We start from the raw sequence: 26,288 nt of genomic DNA on the forward strand, positions 1-26,288 counted from the left end.
CAGCCAAATAAATAAATTCATTAAAAAAAAAAAAGAAGAAACCCACAAAGTCATATTTGTGGGTCATCTCTTGCTTCTGTTCACTGAGCACCCTCTGTCTCCCTTCTGCTAACACATCCTCTCATTAAGGGAACTGTCCTTCCTCCATGCTATAGAGTTGTGGGAGAGAGAGTCTCTCAATACAGAATCCCTATACACCTTCCTCTCAGGACTGGTCAATCCCACTGGTCAAGGTGACAGGCTCAGGGAGAGCACATGAGTAAGTCACACCAATCGGAATCATTATAAGAAACAAGGAAAAAGAAAAACATTTGCCTTTCCCATGGGAAACTAGCATGATGCCTGGTTCTCTCTGTAGCATATACTTTCATTCCCCTGGAAAAAGTACAACTGCAAGAGAAGGCTTGATAGAGAGAGAAGCAGGGCCAAGGGACCTGGGAGGGTAGATAAACAGAAAGGGAAATACTAACCCAGGGCCTCTCAGCTTTGCAACTACTGCCATGTTGGGACGGCAGATTCCTGGGAGAGGCTCTCCTGTGCACTGTGGGATGTTTAGTACTATCCCTGACCTCTGTGCACTAGATTTAAGTAGCAGCCCCCCTCAATCCCCTTACAACTCCCTCTCCCAACCACCTGCCCTACCTGCCCCACCCCACCAGGCTGTGACAACCAAAATGATCTCTAGACATTACCAAGTGTCCCCTGAGGGTCAAAACCCCTCTAGTTGAGGACCACCACTTTAGAATGACCTGTTGTTATCAGGAGCCTTGTTCCCCGATCACATGAGCCAATACATTCCCTTCCTGGTAAAACAAGTGTGCACTGCATTTTCATCATGTGCAATTAAGAATCTTGATTCGTACCCATCCTTAATTCCTTCCCTCCCCCAGCAGCTATTTCTTTTACCCTAATTCCACATACCTTTACCATATACAGTTGACCCTTGAACCCACAGGGTTAGTGGTACTGACCCCCCATGTAGTTGAAAATTCATGTATAACTTTTGACTCCCCCCAAAACTTTACTAATAGCCTACTGTTGACCAGAAGCTTTACCAATAATATAAACTGTCGATTAACATATATTTCGTATGTTATATGTATGATATACTATATTCTTACCATAAAGTGAGCTAGAGAAAAGAAAATGTTACAAAAATCATAAGGAAAATACATTTACAGTATTGTACTGTATCTATTGATACTGTAAGCTTACATCATCTGTTTACAAGATGAATCACCTGTCAGTACCTACATCAATAGTGTCTTATATGTTATAAAACACTGTAGATGCTATACAGGCTAACACTACACATCAAAAACGAAAAGACAATGTGAAAAAGAAATTCATATTTATTTACAGGTAGAACAATTCCTGCACTGATAATGGAGAAGCAGCAATATGATTGCTTTATGGTAGCCTAGTATAATCAATACGATTGTTTCACAATCGTCTAGCCTGTATACTAATGAGTGAATCATTATAAAAATTTTGTGGCATAGAGTATGATAGTCATATTCATAATACAGTATTAGAAACACTGTTACATTTTTTAAAGATTTTTTTTGTTTGTTTTTTTTAAAGAAGATGTTGGGGGTAGGAGTTTATTAACTAATTTATTTATTTTTGCTGTGTTGGGTCTTCATTTCTGTGCGAGGGCTTTCTCTAGTTGTGGCAAGCAGGGGCGACTCTTCATCGCTGTGCGCGGGCCTCTCACTGTCGCGGCCTTTCTTGTTGCAGAGCACAGGCTGCAGACACGCAGGCTCAGTAGTTGTGGCTCACGGAGCTAGTTGCTCCCCGGCATGTGGGATCTTCCCAGACCAGGGCTCGAACCCGTGTCCCCTGCATTGGCAGGCAGATTCTCAACCACTGCGCCACCAGGGAAGCCCTGTTACATTTTTAAAAAAAAACACTTATCTGTGATGACAGCCTGATACAGTTTCTCGATTACGAGAGAGGTATACTGTGCAGTGGTATAATTCTTTGAAAGCAAAGTTATAAAACAGTGAGAGAAACACAGTATTAATTTTATATTAAATATCTCTCACCCTGTGCCTACGTAAGGAAGGCTACCCACTTCAATACCAGGCTGGCACAGCATGTGCTACATGATGAATACTTAGGTGATGATGACACAAAAACATCTCATACAGTCCTTGCCATACGCTTGTCAGATTTTCACACAAAGACACACATATACACAACAGGTAAGTTTATCAACTGTACAGCATGATGATCGTTTATTATGCATTAAGTGGAAGTGGATCATCATAAAGGTCTTCATCCTCATTAGCGTCACGCTGAGTAGGCTGAGGGGGAAGAGGAGCGGTTGGTCTCGCTGTCTCAGGGTGGCAGAGCCGGAAGAGGTGGAAGGGAAGGAGGAGAAGGAGACACACCTAGTGTAACTTTATAGAAGTACATCGAAATTTCTGACTTCTTTGCTTTTTCATTTCTCCAAAAATGTTTCTATACAGTATCAATTCTTCCCCCGTTTGCTTTAGTTTCAGTGCTTGTATCATAGAAGGGTCCATGTCATAAAAGAAATCAAAATCAGTCTTGAATAATCAGAACCTTCTGGCAGATTGTCTAATGTTAATGTTTTCTGGCACTGCTTCTTCTATGTCTTCTTCCTCATGATCTGGCACCAGTTCAGAAGCACTCACGTCGATCAAGTCATCTTCTGTTAACTCCTCTGGTGTGGTGACTATTAGTTCTTGAATTTCTCTAAGATCCAAATCTTGAAACCCTTCCCCCACTCCCAGCCCCAACTTCTTTGCCATATCTACCAACCCTTTCATGATTTCCTTGATTGGTTTTGTCATAAATCATGAACTCATGCACATCTGGACACAGTTTTCCCCAGCAGGAATTTGTTTTGGGCTTGATGGCTTTCATGGTTTTCTATAACAACAATGGCATCTTCAATGGTATATTCCTTCCAGACTTTCAGGATGTTCTGTCAGGGTTCTATTCCATAGTGTTGACAATCCTTTCCATAGAGTACCACATACAATGAGCCTTAAAGGTCCTTATGACCCCCTGACCTAGAAACTGAATTAGAGATGTTGTCTGTGGGGGCAAAGGGACTGCTATGACACCTGCGGTGTTGAACTCGTGGGGTCTGTGTGGCCAGGGGTACTGTCCGATACCAAAAGAACTTTAAAAGGCAGCCCAGTACTGGCAAGGCACTTCTTGACTTCAAGGACAAACCATTGATGGAAACAATCAAAAAAAAGGGTTCTCGCTGTCCAGGCCTTGTACAACCAAGAGACTGGCAGCTGGTATCTATCTTTTCCCTTCAAGGCTGGGGGGTTAACAGCTTTACAGATAAGGGCAGTCCTAATCGTAAACCCGACTACATTTACACGAAACAGTATAGTTAGCCTATCCCTTCCTGCCTTCAATCCTGGTGCTTGCTTCTCTTCCTTGCTAATAAATGTCCTTTGTGGCATTTTTTTTTTTCCCAGAATAGGGCACTTTCATCTGTGTTAAAAACCTGTTCCGGGGCTTCCCTGGTGGTACAGTGGTTGGGGGTCCACCTGCCGATGCAGGGGACGCAGGTTCGTGTCCCGGTCCGGGAGGATCCCACATGCCGCGGAGCGGCTGGGCCCGTGAGCCACGGCCGCTGAGCCTGTGCGTCCGGAGCCTGTGCTCCACGGCAGGTGGGGGCCAGCAGTGAGAGGCCCGCGTACCGCAAAAAAAAAAAAAAAAAAAAAACCTGCTCCGGCAGATATCCTTTCTCCTCGATGATTTTTGTAATGGCATCTGGGAACTCATCTGCTGCCTCCTGGTTGACAGAAGCTGCTTCTCCTGTTATCTTGACATTTTTTAAGCCAAATTTCTTTCTAAAATTATCAAACCATCCTGAGCTGGCATTAAATTCTTCAGCTTTAGATCTTTCACCTTCCTTTTGCTTTAAGTTGTCATAAAATGACTTTGATTTTTCTCTAATCATATTAGGGTCTACAGGTATGCCTTTCTTATAGCCATCCTGCACTCACACAAAAGCTACATTTTCAATATGAGATAAAAAGGTATTTCACAAAAAGTACAACATTTCAGAGCCTGCTGGTGTAGCTGCAGTGACAGCTTCATGAATTTCCTTTTCTTTTTTTTACAATGGTTCCTACTCTGGATTCATTTATCTTGAAATGACAGGAAGTGCAGCTGCAGACTTCAATCTATGGTACATATCATGCAATTCAACTTTTTCTTGTAATGTCATGACTTTTCTCTGCTTCTTGGGAGCACTTCCAGAATCATTAGAGGCACTTCATATGGGTCCCATGGTGTTATTTAAGGCACTAAACACAATGAAAATGACGCGAGAGCTGCAAGAGGTCACTTTTTACTGTGATGCACAATTTACTGGAGAGACAAACTGCTCAGTCGGAGAAGATTAGCGTCACAAAGCGTGTTAGGCGGATACTCAACACTTGAGCTCACCTTCATGGCAACAGGAGGTGGCTACAAAATTATTACAGTAGTACAGTATGCAGCTGTAATTTAATACTGCACCTTTTATGTCTGTTTATATTTCTCTCAACCATGAATGGCGTCATGTATGGTCTGTGTTTGTGTGTGTAAGTTTTGATAAATTTTAACTTTTTATAATAGATTTGTGTATATTTTATGGTAGTAGATGATAGAATAGACTAGTAGCTACATTTATTTTATACATTCATGACATACTTTTTTCTTAATTTTTTTCAATATTTATAGGCTACATTAGTTCATCTGTGAGTTTTTTCAAATTGTCACAAATCTCCAAAAAATTTCCCAGTGTATTTATTAAAATATATCCTCGTATAAGTGGACCTGCACAGTTCAAACCCGTGTGGTTCAAGGGTCAACTGTAATGCAAATGCAATCTATACGCCCTAGCATGGCCTTGCCAATATTCTGCTTCATAACTTTGTGATTACCTCAGAAGTCTTATTTTCTCCACAAGATTATCAGTGTCTCATGTGATGAGCACCTCCCTGTGTATCTTCTCTGTTTATAATACTGCCCCATGCACACTGCAATTAAAAGCAACGTGTTTCGCTATTGCTACAACAGCAAAGCCATTTGCTGCTCAAGGTCAGAAGCACTATTCCCAGTTTCATGGAAACCACCACCCTTTTCAATACTAATAAGCTATAAGCAATCCAAAATTAAATGACAAAGGGAAGTATCTTTCATGACAATAAAACTAGAATCATTATTAGAGTCACTGTTCATCACTCTGCATTCTAAAATAGGCAGGAAGTTTTCTGCCTCATAAAAAATACACTATTGAAATATCATTCCCTATATTATACTTGAGAAACCAGAGAACATAGTCATTTTGTACTCGCTGGGCTGTTCTCCACTTACTGCTCATTCTTTAGAAGGTAATACTGGCAAGGGTAGAACAAAGGCAGAATCTTATCCAGGACATGGACCACTGTTTTCAAATGCCTCGACTGGACCAGAATCCCCAAGAGTGGGATGCCTTCTGCACAGAACTTCTCAATGCTATGGAAAAAGAAAAAGGCAATGAGCATACGAGGTAGCCAGTTCATAAACTGATGTTCTTCCAATGCACTATCATAGTACACGCTACCCAGATTATCTCAGGTCTCCAACCCATTTATGCATACCCAAACTTCACACAGAAATGCTAGAATCAGAACTCTAGAAGTACAAGGGAACTTAAAAGTTCATCTATATTATCATTTTATACAAAAGAAAGGTGAAGTATCATGGCCCAATTCACACAGTTTCCTGGTATAGGGTCAAACTGAGGACCCAGGTTTGCAAATTTCTAGTCCAGAGCCCTGGCCACTTTGCTTCTCAAATGGTGCTTCTTCTAAGAGTCATGGAGCTCTCATTGTCTACGTAGTCCCACAAGGTATTATAGCAAAGATTCAAAAATGAGCTCAATCTGTCTGTGTAATCTGGCAGAATTTTTCTGAAATCAATGTGGCCTAGAAATTTACTTATTTTTTTGACTCTTCAGAGACTCTATCCTTAAGAAATAATCTCAAATATGGAAGAAAATATGACAGATGATCCATGTAAAAATGTACTTTTCAGAATTATTCATACTTGTAAACTCAGAGGCATAAATGACTTAATGTAAATTCTGGAAAAATCCATTCAATGGGAATATTACGGAATTATCTTAAAAGTATGCATATGATGGCCAAGGGCAATATGGAAAAATATTTCTGCTAAAATGGTACTAGGAAAAAACAAAACTTTATACTTCTAACTATAACTACTGGTAAAGAAGAGTTATACTGTACAGACAGGGAAAAAAACAGGGATAATGTCACACTAAAATGCTCATTGTGTTGGAGTGGTAAAAAAGAGTGGTTTTTTCCTCCATTTTCCTAATTCTATAGTTTGGTTACACTGCTTTAATTCTGGGGGAAAAAAATCTTTTCAAAAAATAATAGGAATAATGCAAAGATTATGCCCTAAGGGAAACATTTACAATATTAAAAGTAAAAAACAAAGGATATATAAAATTATGCATATAGTACAGCTCTATAAAAGATCCAAGGAAACATACTGAATAAAAATAAACAGAAAAATAAGCAATGTTTTATTACGATGAGAAAGATTCTGGGTGATTTTTTTTGATTATTGTTCTCTGTATTATCTATGACTTTATATTCATGTACAACTTATGTCCTTCACACTCTGCCCCCAATCCTAAGCCCATTCATAAGATTGTTTTAAGTTAGTTCTAGAATCATCCCAGATGACCACAGTGGAGTTCAGCCCCAAAAAGAAACACTCTCACCCTCACACCCACTCAGGATTCAGGAATCAGCACTAAACCAGTATTTATTTTAGAGAGGACTCACAGCAGTATTAGTGAATAAAGAGCTACAGTTCCAGAATAAATATAATTAGAGAAATCATGAAACGATTAAGTTCAGAGTACTACACTCAAAGAATCCACATACCAGACACTGTTCTAAGCATGTCAAACGTCTTGTAACTCACTTACGCCTCATAAAGTAAGTCTGATACTATTATTATTCCCATTTCATAGATGAGGAACCTGAGGTACAGGAAACTGTGAATGACACTAGAGCTACTAGAAATGATGTAAAGAGTGCCTTCCAGGGCTTCCCTGGTGGCACAGTGGTTAAGAGTCCGCCTGCCGATGCAGGGGACACGGGTTCGTGCCCCGGTCCGGGAAGATCCCACATGCCGCGGAGCGGTGGGGCCGTGAGCCATGGCCGCTGAGCCTGCGCATCCGGAGCCTGTGCTCCACAACAGGAGAGGCCACAGCAGTGAGAGGCCCACGTACCGCAAAAGAAGAAAAAAGAGTGCCTTCCAAAGGGCCTATATAACATCTCTCCCCTTCCTAGTACATCAGTTCTGCCCTCCTTAACTGGCTTTCAAATTTGTCCATAATTACCTGGTGACCTCCATTCACCAACAGGAAACACAGGCTTCAGCCAAGAGAGTTTTGTCAACACTTCCCTTTCCCTCCCCCCCACCGCCACCCAGCCAGACAGATATCTGGTGGAATGAAATATGGAGGGGAGGTGGGGGGTGGGGAGGAAGAAATAGGTGAGGGAGGTTAAGAGGTACAAACTTCCAATTGCAAAATACATGAGTTACGGGTATGAAATGTACAGTGTGGAGAATACAGTCAATAACTATGTATTATTTTTGTATGGTGACATATCGTAACCAGCCTTATCGGGTGATCAGTTAGAAATGTACAGAAATGTTGAATCCCTATGTTGTGTGACAGGAACTAACATAGTGTTGTAGGTCAGTTATACTTCAAAAACAAATAAACAGGGCTTCCCTGGTGGTGCAGTGGTTAAGAATCCACCTGCCAATGCAGGGGACATGGGTTCAATCCCTGGTCTGGGAAGATCCCACATGCCGCGGAGCAACTAAGCCCGTGCGCCACAACTACTGAGCCTGCACTCTTGAGCCTGTGAGCCACAACTACTGAAGCCTGCATGCTTAGAGCTCATGCTCTGCAACAAGAAAAGCCACTGCAATGAGCAGCCAACTCGCTGCAACTAGAGAAAGCCCTCGTGCAGCAATGAAGACCCAACGCAGCCAAAAATAAATAAATATATAAAACAAACAAACTCATAGAAGAAGAGATCAGATTTGTGGTTACCAGAGGCTGGGGGGAGGTGGGGGGGTGGAGGGAGGGGAAATTGGATAAAGGTGGTCAAAAGGTACAATCTTCCAGTTATCAGATAAATAAATACTAGGGATATACTGTAATGTACATGATAACATAATTAACACTGGTGTATATTATATATAAAAGTTGTTAAGAGAGTAAATCCCAAACGTTCTCATCACAAGAAAAAAAATATCTTTCCTATTTCTTTTTTTTTTAATAGATCTTTATTGGAGTATAATTGCTTCATAATACTGTGTTAATTTCTGCTGTATAACAAAGTGAATCAGCCATACATATATACCCATATTCTCTCCCTCTTGAGCCTCCTTCCCATCCTCCCTATTCTTCCTATTTCTTTAATTTTGCATCTATATGAGATGATGGATGTTCACTAAACTATATATTTCATGATATATGTAAGTCAAATCATCATGCCATACACCTTAAATTTATACAGTGCTGTATGTCAATTATATCTCAATAAAACTGGAAGGAAAAAAAAAGAAATACCTACAAAGTACAAGTTCTGGAGATATCAAGACAATGCCCCTACCATGTCCCTACCATTAAGGAACACACAGTCCCAAAGGAGGAGGAGAAACGATTACACCTTAAGCACCCAGCTCAGAAGGCACAGGTGCTGCAGGGCAGGGGTGGGCGGCCCGTGGGCAGAATCTTCAACACCGTGGGCACTGATCACCTGGGGAAGGTAAGAGTCACTACTCTGCTCCTTAGCCCAGGACATCTCTAATTAATAAGACTCCTGGGCTTCCCTGGTGGCGCAGTGGTTGAAAGTCCACCTGCTGATGCAGGGGACACGGGTTCGTGCCCCGGTCCTGGAAGATCCCACATGCCGCGGAGCGGCTAGGCCCGTGAGCCATGGCTGCTGAGCCTGCGCGTCCAGAGCCTGTGCTCCACAACAGGAGAGGCCACAACAGTGAGAGGCCCATGTACCACAGGAAAAAAAAAAAAAAAAGACTCCTCTCCAAAGCTTAGCTCCTCCATGAGGGTATCCTGCTCTAGTGATCTCTCCTTACTTTAAATTCTTTCTGCCCATACTCTTGAGAGGTTCCAATCTAGGCTGTACATTAGAATCACCTGGAGAACTGGCCCCTAGATCAGTTAGATCAGGATTCTCACTCTCTTCCCTGTATTGGTAGTTTTAGAATCACTGCAAAAGTGATTCTAAATGGTGGTTAGGATTAAGAACCAGAGCTCTATTCATATCATCCAGCCCATGATTATATTCTTCAGTACTGCCAATTGTTTTATGTCTCCCATGTCCACTAAGCTGTCAACAACCTGAGGACAGCTATCTAACAATTCCATACCTCTCCTATTTCACAGCACAGGCTGAACACTAATAGCTCATAGGACAACTGGCATCCCACTGAAAATATACTGAATGTGGAAGAAGATGTTTAAATCAGGTTGCTAAAAAGGTGTTACAGTGAATCTAAAACATAAGAATCAGAAAGTATCGGCCAAAGATGTTTTAGAAAACTGGATAGGCTAAATAAAATTAATACATTGTAGGAAAATGATCCTTAATGAAAAGGATTTTTAACCAACTGAGAATTCATGCATTCAGTTACTTACTGCACCAGATTCAGTCTTCATCACTAGGGATAAAATACCACAAGACAAATATGGTTCCTGAGTCCTAACCTCACAGAATGTCTCCAATAAAATTAAACAGACAACTACATTATAGTGTGATAAATGCTACAATGGAAGAAACAGACACAGCTATGGGCTCATACAAGAGAGGCACTTGACATGATAAGGCGTTTCATCCCCTTGGGTAGGTTTAGGGTTAGCTTCCTTTATAGCTGGGAAGGCTGGGTAGGGCTGCGATCACTTTGAACAAAATTCGGTACAAGTGACCAATTATTTTTATTTGATCACTATTCTGAGGAAGAGACTCTGTCTACTGTTGACATAAAAGTTCCACACTGGATGATAGTGCAACAAGGTGATTTTCTGTTACAAACCCATGTTATATGAATTTAGGCAGCACTTCCCCATGATAAGCTATTAATCGAGGCTTATTATTTGGCCCTGGTTACCCCTAGATAGATTTGATGGAGGCCTCAGACCTTGGGATGTGAAAGATAAGATTCCAGAATCACTGACTACAAGGTTCAGCAACCCTAGAAGTTCAACACAAACACTGTACCTGTGGCCCACAGCCGTCATAGCTAAGGCCAGATAACAGCCAATGGGCATGCCCGCCTTAACAGCCTTCAAGAGAGGATGAAACGTGGGTGACTCTGTCACTTCAGGCACAGTGCTGGAGAACAGAAGAGTTGCACAATTCTGCTGTATTCCATAATCATTTTTGTGCAGTTTTAACCTCAAGATCAAGTTCCAGGCCCATTGGTTAAATGAGGTCTCAGGTGTCTCTCCATATCGAACAATACTGGCCAAATACGAAACCTAAAACATTTATTTTAAACCACATTAGTCACATGCACATTAAATCAGTAAGCTCACCCACCCATCTCTTTTTGTGATCAACAATGCCATCAAAAGAAAGGACATAGGGCCTCCCTGGTGGCGCAGTGGTTGTGAGTCCGCCTGCCGATGCAGGGGACACGGGCTCATGCCCCGATCCGGGAAGATCCCACATGGTGAGGAGTGGCTGGGCCCGTGAGCCATGGCTGCTGAGCCTGCGTGTCCGGAGCCTGTGCTCCGCAACGGGACAGGCGGAGAGGCCACAACAGTGAGAGGCCGGCGTACCAAAAAAAAAAAAAAAGAAAGGACATAATGCTTACTGGTACTCAGTGTTTGCACCGCTAAATTAAAGCAGATTCTCACTCACAGCTGACTTCTGATTATTTGCCAGTCACTTTGTGAACCTGATCTGGGTCTGCTCAAGCAAGAGTAATAATATGAAAGTTGGTATGCAACAAATCATGTGCTGGTAAAAAAATTTAACAACCAGCTGGAGCATAGAGGCCGATTTATAAGGGTTTGCCCACTTTGGTAGCATAAAAACTCCCACCATGGTCAACTTCAAGCCACCAGCAGGTTAACAATCAGACCTGCAAAGTTCCTAAAAATGTAACAATCAGTTCTCCAAGCCGGTATGAGCCAGCACCAGCACACCGCTGTAGCTCAACTCAAATTCCATAATACTAAAATGGTCATATGGAGGCTACTTCTTAAAGAAAAATCTTTCTCCAACCATAGAACTCAATTTCAGTATCTTAAATTGCCAGAAATGTTCTTAGGAAACCTAAGGGTAAATATTGTAACTTTATCCATCCAGGTCATTTATAATAAAGGTTTACGTCCTCAATACATAAAAGAAGGAAATACCTGCTTCATACTTTCAGAAAGAAACCCAGCATACGGCTTCTGTGCAAGGTACTTCTGGTACGCCTCAAGAATCATTAAAGCTACTTCAGCATGGACTGCTTGATCCAGATGAAGAGTCCCCTTTTAAAGAGAAAAATCATCACAAACATGTCATCTTGATTTTTTTTTGGTTATACCTTTGAACTAAAAGATTAGTCAGGATAGTAAAAAAGAACCTTGGATGCAGAAGTTTAATTTTCCAAAGCTCACACCCCCTAACAATGAAATTATAAAATGACAATAGGAAAAATAATTGAAATCTTTAAAGAACCACTACACTGCACCCAGTTAGGTGTGAGCCCGAGTCATCCCCAATCCCAGTCATAAAAGGTATCTTTGAATGCAACCCCCAACCCCCACCCTAAAATCTCCATAAATACTTTGGGTTACAAGTTTAAGGGCATTGTTAAGAACCAGGAAGATGTTGAATTATTATTAAATAAACAGAAAGATACTTAATAATTTAAGTCTACATTCCCTTTTCTTGTTCTGTCATCAGTGAAAATAAAAAAAATACTCAACAGCACAGGTAAAATACTCCTTCAGGGGCTTGAAGTTGCCTACCAAATTTCCCACCCAATCTTCCTTTACAGCCTGAAGAAATACATTCCCTAAGCCTCCGAGAGAAGAGCACTTTCCGAACGCTAACAAAAGAACAAGGAGAGGGCTTCCCTGGTGGCGCAGTGGTTAAGAATACGCCTGCCAACGCAGGGGATACGGGTTCGAGCCCTGGTCTGGGAAGATCCCACATGCCGCGGAGCAACTAAGCCCGTGCGCCACAACTACTGAGCCTGCGCTCTAGAGCCCACGTGCCACAACTACTGAGCTCGTGTGCCACAACTACTGAAGCCCGCATGCCTAGAGCCCGTGCTCCGCAACAAGAGAAGCCACTGCAATGAGAAGCCTGCGCACAGCAACGAAGAGTAGTCCCCGCTCGCCACAACTAGAGAAAGCCCGTGCACAGCAACGAAGACCAAAGGCAGCCCAAAATAATAAAATAAATAAATTTATTTATTAAAAAAAAGAGTTCCTACTTTAAATGAACGAGGAGACACTCGAGGAGACTGTGCATGCAGCTCTCTGGGAGAGGGGGGCTGGGGCTTCTGTTCACAAGTCAGAGAAGGCGAAGGTGGAGAAGAGCCCCCTGCAGCTCTCACCCACCAGCACTTGAGTGAGAAAAGACCCCGATGAGCCCATGAGCAGACCAGGTGGTCAGGGACACCCTGGAGGAAACGCTCCCTGGTTTCAGCTTCCTCATCTGTACAACAGGGGTCATGTTCACGCCAAGCACACAAGACAGCTGAGAGGACTAGATGACTCGCTCAGAACAAAAGCTGGCGGATAGTTAGAGAGGGCTGAGTTCTCTTCCATTTTCCCTTTAAAATGTTTAAATACTTTGATCAAGAAGCTAACTAATAAGGCCTAGGGTAAGAAGGCAGAAAGATCTTAACAGTCAAAATGCCTTGATATTGCATCTTTGGAGACATATGATAGGTAGCAAACTCTTAATAACAATAAACTATTATGAACAAAAACTACCACCACTAAGACCTTAACATGTGCCTAGAACTGTCCTCAATGTTTTACATGTCCTAGCTTGCTGAAACCTTACAACAGCCCTCTGAGGTAAGCCTGTTAATGTGAATGCTTACAGATGAGCAACTGAGGCCTAGAGAGTTCAGGAAGCTTGCTCAGGGTCACACAGCCAGGAGGTGGCAGAGCTGGGATCAGAACCCAGGCAGGCTGGCTCAGAGCTCAGGCTCTTAACCAGTACACAGTGTTTCGGAAGACAAGTCTGGCAATGATACACAATACAAAATGTACAAGGAAAAAGGACCAGAGGTAAGAGTGGCAATTAGGAGGAACTGCAGTAAATATCCAGAAATAAAACAACAGAAACAAATGATCCAAGGAAAAAGGGAAGAATTTTCAGTGTGGAGCAATTTATCTTCACTTACAGGATGCTCACTCTGTAAAACAGAACTAATTAGAGAAGATCCTAAACTCTGATGCAGCTAAAAGAATTTGCAGACCTTGCAAATGATACTCAAAAATGTTAATGTTTTGAGAAAATGTTTCTTTGAAACTGATGTGTGTGGACCCTCCAGTCTCTAGGGAACGGTTTTAATACATACCTGTTCACCAAATCCCCAATTTAGTCCTTCTAGAATAACACAGGCCAATTTATTCTTCACCGTTGTCAGGTTATAATTGAATAACCAATCCCGAATCACAGCTATCTCGGAGGCAGAAGGTCGCCAAAGATACAAAGGTAGTTCTTTAAACAAGTATAAAGAAACCTTATTTAAAAGAAAATGATAATAATTAAAATCAAGACTTAAGGACAATCCTGTATTACTACAATACTATATCATTAAAGTGCTTACAAAATTTTTCTCCAAAAGGAAGTGGGGTTTTGTTTTTTAGACAGTGAAATGAACAACCAAATCAAACGAATATTAAAACTAATGATACACCAAAAGCACATTTTGCAATCCTTTGTAAAGGTCAAGCTTTTTTTCGTATGTAAACTGGTACACTTCCATTAAAAAAAATCACCATAGAAAGATCCAAATTTAAAGTCATGATAAATCAGTGGGAAGTCATTCATTTTACAAAAAGACTTAGCACTTTAAATAATTATTTCTTCTACATCATTTAAAAAATTACTTCTATTAGCTTCAAAGCATTCTAGGAAAAAAAAAGCATTCTAGGAAGAAGATACAAGGAGTGGATGGGGGTAAAGATGAAACAAGATCAACCAAGAGTTGGTATTTGTTGAAACTGGATGATAGGTACATAGCAATTCATTATATTGTTCTCTACTTTTTATATATTTGAAATATTATATAATAAAAGCTTTTTAAAATCCTGTACAAAAAGTCCATAGCACCACTTTTAAATAACATATCCATGTGCAAATTAAGATAAATCTGGGTTCACTTAAAACAGTTTGGTTTAAGAGCAGTTCATAAATAATGTCTAGAATAATGCTGTCCAATGGAAATCTAATGCAAGCCACACATGTAATTTTTATTTTTCTAATAGCCATTTTTAAAAGTCAAAAGAAACAGGTAAAATTAATTCTAACAATATATATCATTCAATCCAGTATGTCCAAAACAGTATTTCAACATGTAGTCATCACAAAAGATTACTGAGATACATTATTCTTTTGTTCATACTAAGCCTTGGAAACCCAGTGAGTATTTTACACTTCCAGCACATCATAATTTGGATGAGCCACATTACAAGGGTCTATAGTCACATATGCCTGGTGGTTACTGTATTGGACAATTCAGCTCTAGAACATATAACCAAGCATTTTTTAGGTTCCTGCACTACTCCAAATTGGAGGCAAAACAAAATTTGAAAGAACGGGGAAAAAAATTTGAAAGACGAGTAGAACGAATGAATTTTAAAAAGATCCTTTCTTTCCTTTGCATGTGTAGTGTGTGTGTGCAGTTAGCTAAATTTTCAGAAGGATTTGTTAATAAAGGTCTTGAATATGCTGAATAAAATGGTAAACTAGCAATCTAACAAGTAGAAAAATACTTCTTTAGCCTGTAAGCATCTGACAAAAAGAACAAAATAATGGTACTAGAACAATGAGTATAGCAATGAGATCTGTCCAGAAAACCAACTATCCCCAGCTACACAAAATAATGGTATAGGGGCTTCCCTGATGGCGCAGTGGTTGAGTCTGCCTGCCGACGCAGGGGATACAGGTTCGTGCCCCGGTTCGGGAAGATCCCACATGCCGCAGAGCAGCTGGGCCCGTGAGCCATGGCCGCTAAGCCTGCGCGTCCGGAGCCTGTGCTCCACAACGGGAGAGGCCACAACAGTGAAAGGCCCGCGTACCGCAAAAAAAATAAATAAATAACGGTATAGCATATATCTACACATCAAGAATAAAAGTGAAGCTACCAAGAAAGATCTCAGGGACATTAAAAAGGGAACATTACAAAAACTCTTTGCCAGTAAATTCAACTAGTTAGATGAAATGGAAAAATCCCTTTAAAAACATAAATATATGTATATGTATAGCTGATTCACTTTGTTATAAAGCAGAAACTAACACACCATTGTAAAGCAATTATACTCCAATAAAGATGTTTTTAAAAAAAACAAACATAACTTAACCAACTGACTCAAAAAAAAATAAAAATCTGTATCTGTTTAAAATTTTGAATTCGTTATCAAAACACAAAGAAAACCCTAGGCCCAGATGATTTCACTGGTAAACTCTATCAAACATTCAAGGAAGAATTATAGCAATCTTACAAAAATTCTTTCAAAAACAGAAGAGGAGGAAATGCTTCCCAACTCATGTTACAAGGCCAACATGACCCTAAATCCAAAACCTGACAAAGATATAACAAGAAAATAAAATTACAGATCAATATCTGTCATGAATATATATGCAAAAACCCGCAAGAAAAAATATTATCAAATTGAACCTAACAATACATAAAAAGAATAATATATCATGATCAAGTGGTTTTTATTTCAGGAAACAATGATGGTTCAACATGTGAAAACCAGTCAATGTAATTCACCACATTAACAGAAAAAAGGATAAAAATCATATGACCACCTCAATGGATGAAGAAAAAACAAGTAAATACCCATTCATGAAAAAAAAAAAAAAATTCAGCAAACTGGAAGTAGAAATTTCTCAGCCTACCAGAGAGTATAAGTGAAAAACCTACAGCTAGCATTATACTTAATGGTGAACTTTGGAACCCTTTCTACTATGATAAAGAACAAGACAAGGATGTCCACTTTTACTAACTCTATCCCATATTGTAATGAAAAGCCTAGTGCATTCAATAAGGCAAAAAAAGAAATGATTAAAAAGAAAGAATCCTAATAAGAATTCCCAACAAAACAGAATTTAAAGAGTGTATTTTAAAATATATTTATGCTTTCACTGAAAGTCAGAAGATCACTAATTTTACCTGAAGAGGATGTTAGGAAGATGCATGAATTTCACTAACAAAAGTAGAATGTCCTCTGAAGTGAACCCATGTTTCAAATTATAAAAAAGACCAATAGGAAAATATGTTATCCACTTGCAGGTTGTCATCAAAACTTATCTGAGTTCTTTCCTTTGAGATGTCCCCAAAGGCTTGGTCCTTATCAACAACTATTCCTAACCCAGAGCAATACCCACACATCTACATATAGCACAAAGGATTGTTCCTCTCCTGCTGGGCCTCCAGAAAAAGTTACCTTCAGACACACCCCAGGTGTGTCAATGAATATTTAGGTCCACAGCCACAGCTCATTCCCAGTCTCTGGAGCTAGGAGCTGATTTCAGACTAGCCCAAGGTCAAAGCAAAAATATTCAAAGCCATCTTGTTCATCTGAAGGCAAGGGGGCTTGAATAAGTTCCTCCAAAAATGTCAGCAAGTTCACAGAACACAAAGGAACCATATATCTAAACAGAGAGTGGGGGCATCTTTTAAAAGATGTGCTCTAAAAAACATTATGGTTCTAATCTGTACACTCACTGTTAAGAATATTTCTGGGCACAATTTATTACTAAAAGTATTATGACCTAATTAAAAATGTAAGTGTGGCCAAACCCAGAAAAACACTTGTCAGAAAAAGGTCATGAACTCAATCAAACTGAAAGAATCATATGACCCACTGTAGACTTCTTTGGAAATCATTCCATTAGATGATCACTAAAAAAGGAGCAACCAAAAACTTGCTGTTTGCAAATGAAAACCCCTTCACCTCAATATAATTGTACCCCAGTGGGATACAATGTTTACTTAAATAGAAAAAGTACCATGTACCGCTGCTATGGAAAACAGTATGGTGTTTCCTCAAAAAATTAAAAATAGAATTAACATATGAACCAGCAATTCTACTTCTGAGTACATACCCAAAAGAATTTAAAGCAGAGTCTCAAAGAGACATTTGTACACTCATGTTCATTGCAGCATAATTCAAATAGCGAAAAGATAGAAGCAACCCAAGTTCCATCAGCAGATGAATGGATAAACAAAATGTGGTATATACATACAATAGAATATTATTCAGGCTTAAAAAGGGAAGAAATTCTGACACATGTTATAACATGCATGAACCTTGAGGTCATAATACTAAGTGAAATAAGCCACACAGAAAGGAACAAATACTGCATGATTCCACTTCTATGAGGTACCTAGAGTAGTCAAACTCAAAGAGACAGAAAGTAGAGTACTGGCTGCCAGGAGCTGGGAGGGAATGGGGAGTTAGTTTTTAATGGGTACAGAGCTTCAGTTTTACAAAATGAAAGAGTTCTGTGGATGGATGGTGGTGATGGTAGGTAACAAAACAATGTGAGTGTACTTAATGCCATTTAACTGAAAAATGGTTAATACCGTGTGTTTCATGTTATGTATAATTTACCACAATTAAATTTCTTTTAATGTAAAAATATATATATACTTTGCCAAGTAAAGCATTATATATCATGTATTCTTCATTTAGAAAAAAATATGTCTCATAAACCAATCTGTCACTGAATCTGCTCACTCATGAATGTGATGAAGTATTAGTAGTTATCAGTCATCTATCCTACAGGGATGATGCAGTGACTATAAGAATGGAAAGGCCCTGTGCAAACATAAGCCCAGAGAAAGACACTATAACTTCAAACTTTCCTCCTGAAGTTATGACACATGACCACCTGCCGTCAGAAAAATTCATTCATTACAGCCTTATTATAGATGATGAAGAAAATCTTCAGTAAATGTATGTTTTTAAAAATGATACACTCATACAGTACTATTTGGCCATGGATGAACCTGGAAAACACTATGCTAAGTGAAAGAAGCCAGTCACAAATGACCACATATTTTGTGATTCCATTTATATAAAATGTCCAGAATAGGTAAATCTATAGAGACAAAGTAGACTGTGGTTGCTCAGGGCTGGAAGGGATGGAAGTCTGACAGCTAAATGGTATGTGGTTTCTTTCTAAGGTGATGAAAATGTTCTAAAAATAACTGTGGTGATAGTTACACATATATGTGAACATACTAAAAACCACTGACTTGTATACTTTAAAGAGATGAATTGTATGGTATGTGAATTATATCACAAAAAGCTGTTTTTAAAAACTACACAAAGATTACAAAAGGGATTGTGACAAATGACAGAACTAAACGATATACATCCAGCTCAACTTAAATCACTTCTAATTTTGTTTTTGATTGATTGAAAGCAAGGCTTCTTTCTAAATCAGAGTTGTTTCTTCCAAGAAAAAAACGTAAGAATTATGAAGGCAAAACAAAATTATGAAATAAAAACTATGAATTAACTATAAGCTATAATTAAAGTACAAACCTGTTACTGAAGGAGGTGGGAAAGTCACTTTGAGGAGATTAAGAGAAACAACCCACAGTTTTTTATAAGCAGCGGCCAACCCCAAGCAGGCACAGTGAACCTGAGACACAATAAATGTTTTCTTCACCCTATTGTGCCCGTGTGACTCAGTCATCCCAATGACCTTACTATTTTTCCCACTGCTCCAATACTCTAGGGTTTAAATGAACAAACAAACAACAGAAAAAACGGAAACAAAACAAACAAAATCAGTGTTCTTACCATTCCAACCTGGTCAATGGTGTCTTGAACTCTATCCAGAAGGACAGAAATTATCTCAGGGTGAACAGCTGTGATGGCCCCTAAAAGCTCTCGACCAACCTTCGAAAAAGTTTCTCTGGTGGACAGGGTGACATAAGATACCTAAAGTAGGAGGGGGTGAAGATGGCATTTTTAATACCAATTTATCAATAAAAAAACCTTTCCATACTTTATTTAGGAGGTTTTCAAGTAAAGTAGAAAGAATCTCAGATGAAGCCTTGGCTCACACCATGTACAAAAAGATGTCAAAACTTCAGAGAGCACAACTTCAGAGAGCAGACTGTGTGGAAGGTGGGGGAAGAGGGCATGGAGGGGAAAAGCAACTGTTCGACAATGACTTTAAGTGCTGGATTCAGAAAGCACTCCCAGAGTCCTCAGAGCAATTAAGTAATCCCTCCATACTAAAACTTTTCTAAATTTGAGGAAACCAATAACATGATGAAAATCAGAATGCATTTCATGGAAATATCTACTCTCTCTAAAAAAAAAAAAGTGAGATCCTCAATTACAAGAGCTTCTAAAATATCAATGTTTACAAACTCTTCTTAAACAATGGGTTCGAAACTACAGGTTACAATCCAATCATGCCAATGGCCAGCAGTTTTTGTTTTTAATAAAAGGGAAGGGAACAGAAAAATAAGAGAGTAGAATAAAATAGAACAGAAAAATATGAGAGTGCATCACAGTAAGATTAAGTATTGCTTCAATTTCACACATGTGTGTACACACACACACAGAGGATCAGAATGTAGTTTTTATTGTGAGGACTGGTCAAGACACTTGAAATATCATTCAAGAGCATAAATATTACTTTAGCAATGGATCTTGAGAACGCCATTCAACATACGTGAAAATATACATCCTCCTCTCAATTTTTACAGACAATGAAGATAGTCTGGAATTCCAGATCCATCTAGGCCTTACTCTCACGCATGGTTACAAAGTACAAGAATAGGAACAGCTTAATAGGATATCTGATCCTGGTAAAGAACTTTAGATTACCCAGTTCTGTCATTCTCAAACTGGAGTATTGAGGGGGATGATAATAAATCTTCAAACATAATTTTACTTAAATTTGGAGGAAATTTTTTTACGAAGATAAACAGATAAATGACAGCCTACAGTGAAAATGTGTATTTAAAAAAATATATATATATAAAACTCCAAATAATGTTTTGGTAACCATGTGAGTTATGTCCCTCAACTCATGGGGTCCAAAGCTCACTCTCTTCCACCGTTAGGGATGGCTCAGCGAAAAAGTGAAGAAAGCAAGGATCTCATCCCAGCCTATCATTTTACAGATGAAGAAACTGAAGCCCAGAGAGGTAAGGCGTCTTTCATGATGTGAGATAGACAATGAGCAGCAGAGCTAAAACAAAGCCAGATCGTTTAACTCTAGGTTCAGTACTATTTCCACCATCTCATTTAAATTGGCTGGGAAGCCAGGTTTCCATGTTCCTCGCAGGGTCAGAGGAGTAGAAATGAGGGGGGCAGGTCCGGGGCAGGGGGAGAGAAAAGTATAGAAACTACAAATGTCAGGCAGTGCCAGACTGTCTGTTCCTTACCAAAACTCATACATCAAATGACAAGAGATAGCAGGGGGAAATGGAATGGGTGTGATTCATATTTTCGGTACTCCTTAGAGACGATCTCCTTCCACAAGTGCAGACAATACAAGATTGTCACATTTTTTTTTAAAGCAATCACAAAAGAATCAATGGATGGACAATCCAAAAGAAAATGTTTTTAGCTGATTTCTAAAACTTAATATTCTAACCTCATATATCTCCAGAACAATAATTTTTATGAAGTCTTCATCCACATTGGTTCTTCTGGCCTGAGCCATCTGAGCAAAAGTAGTTAGAAGGCAAATCTCTTCTGAGCTATTCATGGAAGAAAGACACTTCTCAAAGTTCACAAAATGTTCTGGGTCTATAAGTTCAAGAAAATTAAAGTGGGGAGAGAATAAACATATATCACTTTAATTACTCCTCCAGAGAGAAAGAAGATATAAAATTAAAAGACATTAAGAAATATTTAAAGATACCAAACATCTTTGTTCCAGAATGGATTTCTATAGGCATCAGGAAGAAGGCTGGGCCAGATGACATTCCAACTCTAATATAATGTTGCCTCAGGAATATTTAACAAGCTTCTGTTTCTTCATCTGTCTCAAAAGTTTATTTATCAGGTGCTATGTGACTGGTGAAGTGCTTTGTCAACTGCAAAGCACTGCTACTATCACTAGGCAAGACATCCTCAACAGCACACTTAAAACTACTTGGTAACTGTCAGCCAAATGAATGACAGCCCTATTAATGAAAACTGCAAAGACTAGCAAACTACTCAGTACCAACATGGCATTCCACACAAAAAATATTTGCTTATAAATGGAAATTCGGGGCAAGATATTAGCTATAATCATGACTGAAATACTGATGAATATGATTAACAATATCTATGTTTTGCCTATTCCTCAGAGTGCTCTGTAAGCAATACTACATTTTGTCACTAGAGGGCAGGCTTGATTATCAGCTTTGCCATATGTGACAGAAAACTAAATGCTGCAAAGGCAAAGTTGTGTAGAGGGAAGAAAATAGTCTGTTTAAAAAATATATTCCCAATGGAACTTTTCACAGAAAGAAGGCAACAAGCCAACGATTCCTTTCATATGTTTACACATTCAAGAAATCAAAGGTAGTTCATCAAATTTCCAGTATTTTCAAAATAACTCCATGGGGCATTTACCAACCCAATTTTCATTTCCTATCCCCAAATTGGGTTTATAATAGAATTTACTATCCAGAGCATTTGAAGAATAATGGAAATTGGAACCACCATTCTAGTAAGTCAAACGACAGAGCAGTCTTAAATTTCAAAATGATTACACATGAGTACAGAGTAAAACATTCTCTCTCAGTCCTTCTAAAAGCAAAAAGAATAAAGCCATGAAGAGGAAAGGCACACAAGGTAGGAAAGGTGGATGCTGCATATTTTGGCTGTACCTTGGAGGCGCTTCTTACACTCGGCAGGCAGGAGGGCAGTACAGAGCTTTTCCAGATTCCCGCTCCCCACCTGGTGCATGAGGTAGAAGAGCTTCCAGAGCATCTGAACAGACAGTGTCCCGAAGGGCATTTCCGACATAAACAGCCAAATGCCAAGTCTGCATGTTTTCAGAAAAGCAGGAATAATTTTATGTATCAGTCAACTTAACCATACTGAGAACGTAGACAAAAAAATTCTTAAATTCTTAAATCACACTACAGCAATTTTTCTACCATGCTTCAGTCATAAACACCTAGAGAATGGATAACAATAACAGCAAATACACATAAAGCGCTTAGTCTACGCCAGGCACTGTTCTATCACCACATCATCTATTTATCAGCTCATTCCATCTTCACTATAACCAAGGCAAGCACTATTATTGACATTATCCCCAATTTACACTTGAGGCTACTAGAACACAGAGGATAATAAGAGGCAGAATTGGGTGTTGAACCAAAGAGCCTTTTAACATCCGGGCAACAGAGAGCCTGCTTAGACTGGATGTATGTATGTGTCTGAGCATGCGCAGAGGTATATGTGTACACACAGAGACACGTGCAGTTGGGGGCTGGGGGGAGAAGGGGAATCAAAAGCCCTCCATGACTCCTCACTCATCACCAAATGAAGTTCAAACTCCTTCAAGCTCCAAGTTCAAAGGCTTCCACAAAATAGCTCAGACTCACATTCCCAACCACAGCCCTCTCTGCATTCATACAGACCACTCCTGGACAAGCCTGGAGAGAACTCCCCAACTCCAAGCTGCCACCCTCCATTTGTGAAGACCTCCCATGATGTCCTCCTCAGCACTATTATGAAATTCTAACCATACCTGACTATGGCATTACCCTTTTATCAGTGTTTCTCACACCACAGTGGGCAGAAAAATCCCCTGAGACTTTGTGGAAAATGCAGAATCCTAAGGCCCACCTAAGAGATTCTGAGTTTGCAGGTCACCGCTGGGGCCCAAGAATCTGTACTTTTTTAGTCACCCCAGATGACTCAGACTCAAGTCGTCCTTAAACCACACATTAAGAAACATAAATGTGTAATTTATGTACACATACTAGTGTACAGCAATTTGACAGCAGAAACCAAGTCTTTCTTGCATAAACCAGTGTGTAACCCTGAATCTTTTTTTTCATTATCCAGTACCTAAACCAGTATCTCAAAAACAATCAATACTCAATAAATGCTTAATAATATTTTGTTATATGAATTTTATCTCAGTAAAAAAATATAAAAAAGAAAAACAGGGAGGTACTCAAAACTGTTGCTGTATTTTGGGCAAAACTATAATTTAACCAATTATAAATAATGTTTATTAAGAAAAAAAGAAATTAAATAGTGCATGCTTAACCCATGTCTGCGGCCCACCAGGCCGAACTAGTGGTCCGAACCACCACTGACCTCGACTCTGAAAAGCAACAGCTAGATAACTGAGCCAGAGTTAAAGAAACTTCTCTAAGTTCAAGTGGGTCAGGCTTCTGTCTTATTAAATAATTATCCCAACACCTCACATGGGACTTGATGTTCTTGTATAAAGGATCCCAAAATAATGAGGCCTTAAAAGTAATGTCATAAGACAGTAAATATTTCCAGCTACAAAATTTTCTATATGGCAGACATGAAGTAAGTCTGGCTTAGGTCTTTGTTGCCTATCTTTTGGTTTGGGTTTGTTTTGCTTTAGCTTGGGGGTATAGCTACTGTCAGAAATTTCCACTGGAGTGCCAAATAAATTTAAATTTCATGGCTTTAAATACCTGGTTCTCATATGATGTATTTCTAAAATAAACTATACTCAAAAACAATAGCTCTCAGCATTTTCAAATTTAAAACAATTATTTGTGTGAATTACATATATAATATTACAGGAGGGGCTCACAACTCAGCGTATAGGACCTAGTAAGGAACCAGAGAATTTCCTCTACAAAAGCTTTGCCTCTCAGCTAAACAAACACAAGATTGGGTGACAGGAGATCAGAGATGCAAGACTTTTCCCAAGCACCAGGCAAGCTTCAGTGAGCAGGTGCTACTGCGTTGACCCCCAGCACAGGATTTGGTACACCTTGTGAGATCACCAAATTTTGGACAAGAATAATCTAAAGATAAATTTCTAAGCCCAAGTTCTCTTTATCTTAGACCCACACCTTCTGAGTGCCTAAGAATAGTTTTAAGACTTAGAGTCCTGACCTTTCTCTAAATCAGCAGTTTTTCTGTTCCTCATCTGAAACTACACAAAAACAACCACCACCTACATTTGAGAAATCCTTTATGGTTTAAAAAGTCTTTCCACATATGATTGCATTTCATCCTTATACCCATGAGGTCTATGGGTAGGATCGCCATCATCATCTCCACTTTATAGATGAACAAAGTGAGACCACAAATATTAAGTGACTTGCCCAAAGTAACAGTCTTGGCAGACCAGTACTCAAACCCACTACATAACACACATAAATAAGGGGCTGATTCTTCCAATCCAAGAACATGGTATATTTTTCCATCTGTTTAGGTCATCTTTGATTTCTTTCATCAGTGTTTTATAGTTTTCTGAGTACAAGTCTTCTGTGTGAAAATGACTATACTACCTAAAGCAATCTACAGATTCAATGCAATCTCTATCAAACTACCAATGGCATTCTTCACAGGATTAAAACTAAAACTTTTACAATTCGTATGGAAACACAAAAGATCCCAAATAGCCAAAGCAATCTTGAGAACGAAAAACAGAGCTGGAGGACTTCAAACTATACCACAAAGCTACCGTAATCAAGACAATATGGTACTGGCACAAAAACAGAAATATAGATCAATGGTACAGGATAGAAAGCTCAGAGATAAACCCACGCACATATGGTCACCTAATTTATGACAAAGGAGGCAAGAACATACAATGGAAAAAAGACAGCCTCTTCAATAAGTGGTGCTGGGAAAACTGGACAGCTACATGTAAAAGAATGAAATTAGAATACTACCTAACACCATACACAAAAATAAACTTCAAATGGATGAAAGACCTAAATGTAAGACCAAAAACTATCAAACTCTTAGGGGAAAACATAGGAAAAACACTCTTTGACATAAACCACAGCAACATCCTTTTTGACCCACCTCCTAGAGTAACGGAAATAAAAACAAAAATAAACAAATGGGACTTAATGAAACTTAAAAGCTTTTGCACAGCAAAGGAAACCATAAACAAGACAAAAAGACAACCCTCAGAGTGGGAGAAAATATCTGCAAGTGAAACAACAAAGGGTTAATCTCCAAAATATACCAACAGCTCATGGAGCTCAATATCAAAAAACAAACAATCCAGTTAAAAAATGGGCGGAAGACCTAAATAGACATTTCACCAAAGAAGATATACAGATGGCCAAGAGGCACATGAAAACATGCTCAACATCACTGATTATTAGAGAAATGCAAATCAAAACTACAATGAGGTATCAGCTCACGCCAGTCAAAATGGCCAGTATCAAAAAATCTAGAAACAATAAATGCTGGAAAGGGTGTGGTGAAAAGGGAACCCTCCTGCACTGTGGGTGGGAATGTAAATTGATACAGCCACTATGGAGAACAGTATGGAGGTTCCTTAAAAAACTAAAAATAGAACTACCATATGACCCAGCAATCCCACTACTGGGCATATATCCTGAGAAAACCATAATTCAAAAGACATGTACCACAGTGTTCATTGCAGCTCTATTTACAATAGCCAGGACATGGAAGCAACCTAAGTGTCCATCAACAGATGAATGGATAAAGAAGATGTGGCACATATATACAATGGAATATTACTCAGCCATAAAAAGAAATGAAATTGAGTTATTTGTAGTGAGGTGGATGGACCTAGAGACTGTCATAGAGTGCAGTAAGTCAGAAAGAGAAAAACAAATACCATATGCTAACGCATATATATGGACTCTAAAAAAAAAAAAAATGGTACTGATGAACCTAGTGGCAGGGCAGGAATAAAGAGGTGGACATAGAGAATGGACTTGAGGACATGGGGTGGGAGGGCGAAGCTGGGGCGAAGTGAGAGTAGCATCGACATATATACACTACTAAATGTAAAATAGTTGGCTGGTGG

At 39.3% G+C, this 26,288-nt stretch overlaps 1 protein-coding gene across 8 annotated transcripts in view; it reads right to left on the reverse strand.

Annotated features, from left to right (window-relative positions):
* EPG5 (ectopic P-granules 5 autophagy tethering factor) overlaps positions 1 to 26,288 on the reverse strand; it is a 126,390-nt gene that overhangs the window by 72,571 nt on the left and 27,531 nt on the right. For all 8 annotated transcript variants that reach the window (XM_022561821.2, XM_089895110.1, XM_089895109.1 and 5 more), the window contains 7 exons: positions 22,153 to 22,310; positions 20,925 to 21,079; positions 19,109 to 19,249; positions 13,639 to 13,803; positions 11,465 to 11,584; positions 10,320 to 10,579; positions 5,359 to 5,499 (listed from right to left, as the gene is read on the reverse strand). In XM_022561821.2, coding sequence (XP_022417529.1) covers positions 5,359 to 5,499; positions 10,320 to 10,579; positions 11,465 to 11,584; positions 13,639 to 13,803; positions 19,109 to 19,249; positions 20,925 to 21,079; positions 22,153 to 22,310 — 1,140 coding nt within the window. The remainder of the gene's footprint in view (positions 1 to 5,358; positions 5,500 to 10,319; positions 10,580 to 11,464; positions 11,585 to 13,638; positions 13,804 to 19,108; positions 19,250 to 20,924; positions 21,080 to 22,152; positions 22,311 to 26,288) is intronic.

Source organism: Delphinapterus leucas, chromosome 14 (genome assembly GCF_059928025.1).
Source record: "Delphinapterus leucas isolate spDelLeu-1000000601 "Yukka" chromosome 14, BTC_Dleu_Yukka2, whole genome shotgun sequence".
Classification (NCBI taxonomy): domain Eukaryota; kingdom Metazoa; phylum Chordata; class Mammalia; order Artiodactyla; family Monodontidae; genus Delphinapterus; species Delphinapterus leucas.